The sequence below is a fragment of the Leptopilina boulardi genome, unplaced genomic scaffold (genome assembly GCF_019393585.1).
Source record: "Leptopilina boulardi isolate dan_hultmark-lab unplaced genomic scaffold, ZJU_Lbou_2.1 LbouV2_305, whole genome shotgun sequence".
Classification (NCBI taxonomy): Eukaryota; Metazoa; Arthropoda; class Insecta; order Hymenoptera; family Figitidae; genus Leptopilina; species Leptopilina boulardi.
Genome location: NW_026137869.1, coordinates 2,239,497 through 2,250,601, shown reverse-complemented (window position 1 = coordinate 2,250,601; position 11,105 = coordinate 2,239,497). Strand labels below are relative to the sequence as shown.

General features: G+C 24.5%; 2 protein-coding genes across 4 annotated transcripts in view; both read right to left on the bottom strand.

The window, feature by feature from the left end:
* Positions 1-11,105, bottom strand: part of LOC127283097 (AT-rich interactive domain-containing protein 5B-like) — a 230,308-nt gene that overhangs the window by 115,301 nt on the left and 103,902 nt on the right. The window lies entirely within an intron of this gene.
* On the bottom strand, positions 43-10,247 carry LOC127283096 (uncharacterized protein MAL13P1.304-like). 3 transcript variants are annotated; one of them, XM_051307774.1, is made up of 13 exons: positions 9,965-10,247; positions 9,757-9,838; positions 7,849-9,343; positions 6,117-7,764; positions 5,337-5,943; positions 4,477-5,233; positions 4,101-4,346; positions 2,225-2,446; positions 1,780-1,962; positions 1,453-1,670; positions 1,216-1,371; positions 983-1,136; positions 43-371 (listed from the first exon to the last, which is right to left on the bottom strand). In XM_051307774.1, the coding sequence occupies exons 3-13, from the start codon at positions 9,308-9,310 to the stop codon at positions 331-333; spliced, it is 5,694 nt and encodes a 1,897-aa protein (XP_051163731.1). In that variant the 5' UTR covers positions 9,311-9,343; positions 9,757-9,838; positions 9,965-10,247; the 3' UTR covers positions 43-330. The 3 variants fall into 3 exon arrangements, with proteins under 3 accessions (XP_051163731.1, XP_051163730.1, XP_051163728.1); XM_051307773.1 differs by lacking the exon at positions 43-371 and having other exon boundaries at positions 896-1,136; positions 9,757-9,864; XM_051307771.1 differs by lacking the exon at positions 43-371 and having other exon boundaries at positions 896-1,136.

The following is an 11,105-nucleotide window of genomic DNA, read 5'->3' as shown; positions in this document are numbered from 1 at the left end:
ATTTACATTTCGTTTCTTTGTTAACGAATTCAACGTTTGAGGAATTCATTAGAATGTAAAAAAAAAAGTTACTGTGATTAATATTGTCATTATTGTTATTATATACTTATGTGACACAATTTAGAATTTTTGTTTTAAGAAATTAGAGCACAGAAAATTTTTTTTTAAAGATAAATTTATATATCAAACGCTTAAATTTAATTTGTACACTGTATTTTAGCAACTTATAATTAAAGTTATACCTATTTGTCAAAATTTCTTGGAATTGTACCCTTATTTTTTCCCCAGGTAAATTTGTTTCAATAATAATAATTCACTAATCATCGTTAATTAAATTGCGAATGAATTAAAAATTAATGTCACTTGACTCACTGGAATGTCAAAAAAATAAATTATTTAAAATGAAACAAAAATTATTATATATGAAAAATAGTTAAAGGCAATAAAGCTTTCAATCGTCTTTCTCTTAAAAAATAATTATGATTTTTTTTTTAATCATAAATAAAACATTTATATTTCGTATTTAGAAATATGTTTTTTTTTTTTAAATGAAAAAAAGAAGAATGTTAAAAATACAATATCAAATGTATGAGCAAGCAGCTTTTCTTTCTTTTTTTTTTTTAAATTCTAAAAATTATGAACGAATATGAAAGCTTTATATCACAAAATATTTGTACATATAATTAGCATATTTAAATTTTTGCTAAATAGTACAATTATTGAAACTTTCAAAAATAAAAACTGTGTTTTAAAATTACATGAACATGTTTCTTTTCTTTGTTTCCATCAAAAAATATATCAGCGCAATGTTTTAATTATTACGCCGAGATTTATACAGTCTAAAAAGATTTGATAAAAAAATAATTTACGTCTTAAGATTAAAAAAACTAAACGATTTAATATCACTGATGATATTAATTATTAATGTGACCAGCTTTCAAATAGGTCACAAGACTCTCGCCATTTATTTTACATATTTTACCTTGTTCCTTTTTGACAATTGTTATTGGTGGATCAAATCGAGTTTCTAAAATATTCTTCAACATTGCTTTGCTTTTCTTCAATTTTTTTCCATTTGTTTTAATATTGTTTTCATCGGAAATATCATTGTATAATTGTTTCCTCGAAGGAATTGCCTAAAAATAAAAATATAATTTATAAATACTAATTAAATAAAATTTGAATATCGTAATTAATTTTTTTTTTTAAACTTACCTCCAATACAAAAGAAGCCGACAATTGCCTATTTCCAATATGTGATATTGCAATTCCAGCATCCATAGAAAGTTTTCGTAGAAATTCCGAAATTACTAAATACATTTCTTCTTCCGACCAATCCATATTTGTTATCACACATGTTACAGGATAAGCCTGAAAAAAAATTGATTTGAAATATTTTTTTATATTTATATTTTTGCAAAATTAAATTACAGATTATATATTATTTATTACGTTTGATGTTGTGTAAACACCAAGATGAGAAGCGTATTGAAAAAATTGTCTTGCCAAATCAATATCAATTGGCACAAGTGCAGTGATTATTGTTCGATAAGTGATATCGTGAAAATTTAAATGATATCTCATTGCTTTTTTGCAAAAATTTATTACATTGTCCATTCGATCTTGTTCAAGTAAAGACAACATAAGCCTATCAACAATTCGCGTAAGATCTGAAAATAATTTTAATAATAAATTATTTTATATTTTATTTTTATTTAATATAAAAAAAATTAATTTTAATTTATAATACAAAATTAATTTTGATGAATTTTCACTTACTTATTGGATAAGAATTTGATTGTTGTTCACCGAGAATTAAATCGAAAATAAAAAAAGCCTCTTGCGCATGATTTTGACATAATGCCTCCAATAAAAGTGTTACTACCGATATTCGAAGTTGTGAATCTTCCTTATTACTCTTCACTTTCCAACTTGCACAATTAGTGAAAATAATATTACTCTCTGAAATATACGAATTTGTATTTTTGTATAGAAATAAAAGCGGTGTAAAAAAAATATTTTTTATTAATTGCGAAACGAAAAAAAAATTGTATTTAAAATAATGAATTTAATAATTAAGAGTAATTTAATTTCCAATTAAAAAAAAAAGAAACGTTAAAAAAATACATTGAAATAAAAAAAAAATTGTATATTAATAAGAAAATAAATATCAATGAATTTATTAAAATATAAAAAATTCGGAACTTTTAAAAATCAAATTTACCTCTTAGTAACCAGAAAGCCTCCGAAAGGAAATGATTAGCTAAATAAATTTCAGCTGCAAGTAGAGTTAATCCAGCGTTATTATTGTATAGCTCATATTTTTGCAGCGTCTTAAGTAGTTCATTTGCATAAACCCAAAGTTCCCGATCAGCTAATTCAATCAAGACGTTAGTTCCTAGTTGTGACAAAATTTCTCGCATCTTGGATAGTTCTCCATCTTGGACTGAAATGTCCAAAAAGAGAAAATATTAGGTTTCAATAAATAAAGAACACCAAATCATTTTAATTTTTTTATCAGTAACGTTTATTATTATTTTTTTTTTGTGTGTGTAAGTGTTTAACTAATATACAGTTTTTTTTTTTCGTTTAAGTGCATAACATTACAAGTGAATTTCATGATTGAGAAGAATAATAATAATTATTTACATAAAATTAACACGACGTAAAATGTATATTGTAAAAAGTACGTAGGTCTTTAAACTTATATATTGATACATAATTTCATCTTGCTTTTTTTTTGAAGACAGTCGACACATTTTTTTTTAGAAATCAGGTTTTCTTTCTCAACCAACAAAAATTATGTACTCACAAAAGCAAACAAAAAAAAAATAATTTTCATATGCTGAAAATATGTTCAAAATTCTAAAAGAAAATAAGTTTCAATAGAAATTAATTTTCATTAATTATTTATTTTTTATATATAACTTAAATTCTATACTCTTACTTTTAAATTACGTCTGGATTGAGTTCACTAATAATAATTTTCTTAAATTGTAAAAATACCGGGAAATTTATTGCGTAAAATATAAAAAACTAACAAAATATGTTATTAAGTGGTCATGAATTATTTATATAAAAAAAAAAAAATTATTTTTTTTTCCATAAAAAATAAAATAAAATTTTTTGAGAACATTTTCAAAGTGAATAATAATTGTACAATAAAATTTTAAAAATAAAAATACGATAAATGCGCTTCTTTTCTTTAAATAATTAACTAAGATTTTTGTTACTGTTTTATTCTTAGAATACCATATTATTAGTTTTTTTTTTTTATTTATCTAAATACGTATCCTATAACTTATTTTAAACCTAAAATTAAAGTTTTATTTATTTTCTCTTTATTAGATAAAAAAAAAAATATCTAATTTGGAAACAAAAAAATTGTCAATTTAAGGAAATATTCAAAATTAAATGTAATATTTTAAAACAATTTCTTTTTGTTTAATAAAATAATCTTTATTGATAATTGATTTATGGATTAAAAAAAGAAAATTAAATTGTCCCACGATTAATTTTCTTTTTCAGAATGTGTTTATATAAATAATTCTCACAGAGAATCATACGTAAATCAATAAAATTAAATTCATATTATTCAGAAAACAAAAAAATGATCAAATATCTAAAATATTTGTAAATTTCAGAAAAAATTTTTTTATTTAAAAAATAATCTTACATTTCAAAAATTAGCTTAGGGTGTAAAATATGTGTATATTTTTTTTTTCATTCTGAAATTCTTATAATTTCGAGATATTCAATAATTTTGTATATTTTCTGAACAATATGTATAAAAAAAAAAGAAATTTAAGAATTTTATAGAAAATATATTTAGTTTTTTCATGAGAAATTAAAAAAAAATAATAATTTCCATTTAAGTTTAATTTAAAAAAAAAAAAGATGAAAATGTTCATTTGATAATTTTATTTTCTTTAATCCAAAAATCGTAATTTTTTTGATTTGCTTTCAATTTTGCGAGTTATGACGATTTAATATAGACCTGACATCCAATGTATGATAAGTCCAATCATTGTCAATTGGAAGTGTCTCAATGGCTTTGGTAGGAAATTGTATATTATAAGTATAGTCTAATATTTCTTTACCTGCAATTTTGATGACGTTTTCAACGTGTGTTTTAGATTTATTTATTTCTTCACATAATACATGATGACAGTGTCGGCTGAATATAGTTTTCTTCTCAGTTGCATGTTCACCGACAAACTCTTTGAGAATATTGACGACATACTTGTAATCATTATGTTGTAGACCTCGTTTTAAACTTTCAAGACGATCATAAAATTTCCAAAAAAGATCTTCATTCCTTTGATTCGGTTTTTGCGGTGTTAAATCTAAAAAAAAAATGCAAAATTCCATTAACTTTTCGTTAAGAATAACAAAAAAAAAATATATTAATATTTTTACAATGAATTTCTATCAAAATTTTGTGACAAAATAAATCAATTTTTTTTTTAAACTTACCAATACGCGACACTGAATAAGTATTGTCATTTTTTAAATTCGTCTCAATTGGTTGCTGGATAGTTTCAGAATTCGTTACAATAGATTCCTGTACATTTTCATGATTTAATTCAATTTGCTCATGAACAGGAGTCTGATAATTTAAATCGGGCGATGCAATATCATTAATAATTGGTTCATTGTGAACAACATTTTGTCTTATTGAATTTTCATTTAAATGTAAATATAGAACATTACAGAAACCAACCCATAATTCTTTATTCACTCTTTCATTTAAATGATTATCAATAAAAACTTTATACACCTCATTAATACGTTCAATATTTTGACTATCGTTTAAACATTGATGTAAAATTTTTTCAAGTATAACATTCGTTAATCCTGTTTTCCAAATAAAATTTCTCATTGTCTCCCAATATTCATTTGGCAATGATTTTTGATCGGCAAATACAAATAATGTCTTCAATAAAATATTATTAATTGGTATAATTTTCAGCAAATCATGAACTATTGTTGATAGTGGAATTAATTTTTGTTTTAAAATTTCAATAGTACTCTCTAAATATGGTACATTTATCAAATGTAAATCTAACATGTCATTAAAAAATTTCAATGCAATATAATAACTAAATTTTGACATGACAATTGTATAAACATTCAATAGATAATATTGATATTTTTTGATAATACAATCATTCATTAGATTGTATACTGCCAGTTCCGGTACATTTGGAAAATATTGAAGACGCTCTGGAATCTGTAACAATATTAATTATTTATAATTATTTGATTGAAATTCTATTATTTTAATAATAATATTTTTAATAATAATATTTTTAATAAAGTGAGTATTTTTTTACCTTGTGTTCAAAAGGACACAAATTTCTTATACATTGTCCACGAATTAAAAAAGTATAACAAAGGCCATTAAATGATCTCGATAAATAAGGTACATCAAAGTTTTGTTCTGCTGATATTTTGGTTGTAAAATTATTTACATTAGTATTTAATGTAGACGGTATTTCAATATTAGATTTAATATTATTGCCATGAGAATTATTATTATTTGGTGCTTCAATTTTAGTTTTAACGATAGTTGATCTATCATTATTATTTGATGTTGATGGCGCTTCAATTTTAGTTCGAATACTATTCTGTGTTTTTGAATTATTAACATTTGAAGTTGAGGACATTCCAAGTCTAGATTTAATATTATTAATTCGAACATTAGAATTCGTTTTACCTATATTTCTCACTGGTCTTGTAAATAAATCTTCTTGTTTCATTTTTTCTTTATCTTTCGTCTCATTTTCTTTATTTCTTTCATTGTTACATCGCTCTCGATATCTTTTCAAATCACATTCAAGTTCAACCTCTTGTTTATGCATATAAGCATCCCAAAATGAATCATCGTTATTGGAAAAATCACTCTGTGTCGCTCTACTGTCTGGTAATGGAGTTGTACATCTATTTAAAACAAAACAAAATAAATAAAAATAAGGAAAATTATAATTAAAATATTTCGACAATGAAAATTATTATTGAAATTGTAGAATTTTAAATAAAAAATAGGCTTTGAAGTCTGAAAACTTATTTTTTTTTATCAAAATCTATTATTTTAATTAAAAAAGAAAGCTTGCCTTGATATATCCATTAGCGAAGGTGAAGCGTAAAGTGAGATGGCATCGTCTTCTTTTTGATCATCTTTCATTGGACTGTTTAGAGATTTTAATGATTCTTTATCATTATTATCGATATTATTTGTTCCCGATTGAATGTGGCTCAATTCTTGTTGAAAACGTCGTTTCAATTTATCTTCTAATTCACGTTCATCGTCTGATGATGAATTTCCCTTATTACATCCATATTCATCATCCGAACTGCTGTCACTTGAAAATGAAGTTGGTGAAAATTTGGAATTTCGTTTTCTCTTCTTTTTCCTTTCGAGTGGTGGTTTGTCATTTTGTTTTAATTGTAAACGAGACGGTGAATATCTAATTTTCTCATGTACATGATTTAATGGAATTTTCAATTCTTCTTGTTCTGGCTCTGGTTGCGGTTCGGGATCGACCAGCGATTTTTCTACAGCAACTTCATGTTTTTGAATTTCAATATTTTTTTCAATTATTAAATTTGTTTCAATTTCTTTCTGATTTATTTCAATTGGCAAAGTATTAGTGACGATGCTTGGATTTAATTTCGTTTCATCGTTGTGTTCATTTTGATTTATGTTTAACGATTCCAAATTATCGTGAGAAGTATTATTGATATTATCATTCTCATAGAAACTTGATGTACAGGAACTTGAAACTTCGGATGATGTATCGGTAAAATCATCGCTTTCATTACACGTTCTAGACCATTTTCGTCTATTTAGTTTCACTTTTTTTGCACCTGGTTCCGAATGACATTTTCTCTTTTTATCGAACCATTTTCGTTTTCGTTGACAATCATCGTTATTCTCATTGTTTATTTTTTCATTCGATGTATTTAAATTTTGTAATGGTTCTTTAAATTCATTGGTCACGGGAATTACACATGAACGACCACTTGGATCGTAAAGATGTAATACTTCGTTTGATGAAGATGGAAGAGGTTCCACTGAAAATGGTACTTTTATATCGAGTGAATTTGATGAAATTTGATTTGATTTTTCATTATTATTACCATTATTATTGACAATATCCCCATTGAGAAAATCATCACAGAATAAGTGTAATAAATCATTATTAGGATCGACAATACTTGAATTAACAAGAGCATGTTCATCTTGTGTTGTTGGCAAATAATTATTTATTAATTCCTCTCCAATAATATTATAATCATATAAATCTTGATTATGTATTATTTCATCCTTACGTAATTGTTCCAAATTTTGTATATTAATAATTGCGACTTTTTCTTTTTCACCATTTAAACCATTTTTTATTGAATCATTGTTTTCTTGTGATAAATTATTCTCTGTTTTTACAATAGGTTTTGATCTTGGTATTATTTGAATACAATTAGATGGTATTGTTTCGATATCTTTGATTTTTATATTCTTCTTTTGTGACGATGTCATTGGCGATGATGGTGGTGGTTGTAAATTATTTTCCGAATTAGATATTCCAATACTGTGATCAATTGTATTAATTATTTTATCAAAAGACAAAATTGGAAAATTAAAGTCTTCCATTAAAAATTCCTCTTTTTCAATATTCGATAATGATGATTCTCTAACATGACTCTCGGAATATGATAATTGACTAACAAATGGGGCTTCTTCCACTCGCGGTTGATGAAAATCTGTAACAATAAAAAATTGATTAGTAATCAAGTTTGAAAAAAAAAAAAATTTGTAAAATAAGTGTAAAAAAAAATTAATATTACCATTATTAGAAGAAGATGGTACAGCATTGTCCTGTTGAAAATTGCAAATATTTTCATTCAATTTCATCTCTGATAAACATGTACCATTTTCAGGAATCCTCTCAAATGCTAAATTTCTGAAACTATTTTCTATATCATTAGTTGTGATTCTATTTTCAATTTGATTATTCATAAGAAAATTATTCTCCTGATAATTGACATTTTGATTATTAAAACTTGTGTGAGGAAAAATGTGATTTTCTTTAATTTTTTGATAATTTTCCATTTTATTATTATTATCTGTTTGAGTAATTCTCAATTCATTTTCTTGATAACCCAATGGACTTACATATGACATATTGCTCTGTGTATATAATAATTTTGTTTTAAATGAAGTTTCAATATTTGGTCCACTCGTTTTGGGAAAAGTCGCTGCTTCCAACATTTTTGTTTGTGTTTTCTTTGGTATTACAACTTTTGGATAATTTGTTTTTGTTTCACTTCGACATAAATTATCAATAGATAAATTTGGAAAATATTCCGATCGTTGTTTTGTGCCACGATTTATTAATAAATTTGTATTACAACTATTACTGCTTTTTATTGAAGAATTTGATGGAGTTAAATAAAAATTAAGAGGACTATTTATATTATTATTATTATTATTATTATTACTATTATTTTGTGTTGGTTGTGATGATGATGATGATGGGGGATTTTTCTTTTTCATAAAAATCGCTACACGATTCGATGAAGTGAATGAGCCTTGACTATTTTCATCACTTGATAATAAATTATTGTCAATTTTTGTGTCACATTTATTTATCCTAGATTTTTCATCTTTTAATCTATTTTGTTTAGATGTTGAATCTGTTGTTGATTTTTGACTTGAATTTAATTTTGTTTTTATTGAGGTATGAAAAGTTGGTTGTGATTTTGAAATTTTCTTTGAATTTGAATCTTTTTTATTTTTCTTCTTGTCATCTGTATTTGAAAATTGAATACAACATGCATCGGAGCATGGCGTTAATCGCATTGGATCACGAGTACACACTGTACCTTTGAATTTTGAGCGACTTTTCCCAAAGCCACCACCGTATTTTGAAAGTTCTTCATCTAAAGAACCTTCAGTGCTTATAAATGATAAGCTTAAAGGATCTTTTTTTTCTAAATAATTTTGACATCTTGATGAAACTTTATATTTTTTTGATGTGGACGGTGCTGAAGACGAGAGATATTTATTGAATTTTTTTTGTGATAACTGTGAATGAGATGGCGTTGAAACTAATTTTAATGACACTTTGTTTGGAGTATTTGAAATTAAAGAACTGTCACACACAAGTTTTTCTAAAAGTACAATCGGCTGATTTTTTATAATCTCTTTGTATTTTAATGAAATTTTCCCTGAAGAATCACTCGAATCCTTTCTCTTGATTTTCTTCCCTTGTGATTCCATAATTCTATGTTTCGTCATGGTCTTCATTTACTAATGCGAATTTTAAAGCCACATTTGATCCTTCAACAATTAGTTTTAGAGAATTTAAAAAAAAAATACACAAACATAGGTGAAATTTTTAACTTAAAAATAAATAAATTGTAAAAAAAAAATCAACTATTTAATTAGAAAATAAAAATAGGTTAATTAACCGTCAATAATAATAAATACTTGTAAATTATTAGATTAAATAATAAATAACATTTAATAGAAAAATTCATAAAAAATGTAACATTAACATTGTTGAGTGAAAATAAAAATTTGAGACAAAGAAATATAATTTACCAATGATAAACAAAAATGCACCTGTCAATTAATTAACCTATTTTTTTAAACTATGTACATAATTTACATGCAAAAATTGATTAATTAGATCAACTTTAGTGTAATGATAAAATAATATAAACTGCCGAATTCTTAGAAGTCATAAATACCTTATCTCTTTCATCAGAATGGAATTTGCATGATGTCTACGCAGATTGGTTGATCCGATCCATTGTTCTTCTCATAAGACGTCTGCAATATCAATGGATGAAGTGTAACTAAATAGCAAATCTTTTTGTTTAATTTACATTATATAAATGCATTTTGTGAATATGAAAATAACATTAATGTATTAAATCTTTCCTTTTTAAAACTTACTGTTGGCAATAATCAAGTCCAAAAAAAAAATACTGATTGACGATCAGTCTAAACACGTGCATGACACGACTATTTATTCGTTTTATCAATAATAACTTTTCATCTAATTTATAATCATAGATGTATAACAATATTTGCAATAATTATTCGCTATTCACTCACAATTAATGTGTAAATATTTATCACATAAGACAACAAAAAAACTGCGACTTTATACGAGAGAGCGCAACCGCAACCATAGCAGGCAACATAAAGTTTTGTTATAATGAAGTGCATCACGCGCCGTTTGCACTATCGAACTGGCGATAGCAGTGTTGCCACACGACAAAACTAAAATCTTTATATTTTTGTCTGTGAAAATTAATTTTTTATTAAAGAAAATTCCTAAAAATTGAATTTAATGCAATTAAAATGTTTAAATTACAATGGTATTAAGTTTTTTATGATGAATAAATTAAAATACAATGTCTTGAAATGTAAACAATGAGAGCAATGAGTAGGACTGATCGTTAGTTGCGAACTTCACGGCAATTTTATTATTTTGAAGTTATTTTCTTAATATTTCTGTTAATTAAATGATTTTGTTTATATTTTTTTGTAAATAAAACTAGAAGCAGATAAACAATAAAAAGAAAGTGTATATTTGATTCTATTATGTTTGAAATATTGTTATTCACATGTGAAATAAAACTTGGTGTGTACTCTCAGGGATGTACTTAGGAAATACACCTTTTCAGTGCCGTCTTTTTTGAGGAGTTAAAGAATTTTTGTAGATAATTATTATTTCTGTAAAATAAACATTAAATTGTTATTACAATTATTTAATCGACGTTGTATTATTTAGAGAATAAAAATACGTTTTTGAATTTCTTTATTTTGTTAAATAAAAAGAAAAATAGATTTTTTCCATTGAAGAAAAATTTATAATGGCAGTGTTTTTTTTATTTAAATTTGAATTGACGGTTTTTTGACAAATTTAAATCGACAGTTATTACTTATTGAAAAATGCTAAATTTAAATTTAGTTTTAAAATATGGAGATAAATATTGTAATAATGAAATAAACCATTAAAATAAAATAATTGAAATTTTTAAAATTAAATAAATTTGTTTATTTAGACAACATAAATAAAAAACAATTG

Coding starts and splice junctions, on each gene's coding strand:
- LOC127283096 (XM_051307773.1), bottom strand. CDS start 9,310: ATGAAGACCATGACGAAACATAGAATTATGGAATCACAAGGGAAGAAA. Junction 7,765..7,848: donor ACCATCTTCTTCTAATAATG/GTAATATTAATT, acceptor TTATTGTTACAG/ATTTTCATCAACCGCGAGTG. Junction 2,447..4,100: donor AAACGTCATCAAAATTGCAG/GTAAAGAAATAT, acceptor TGGACATTTCAG/TCCAAGATGGAGAACTATCC.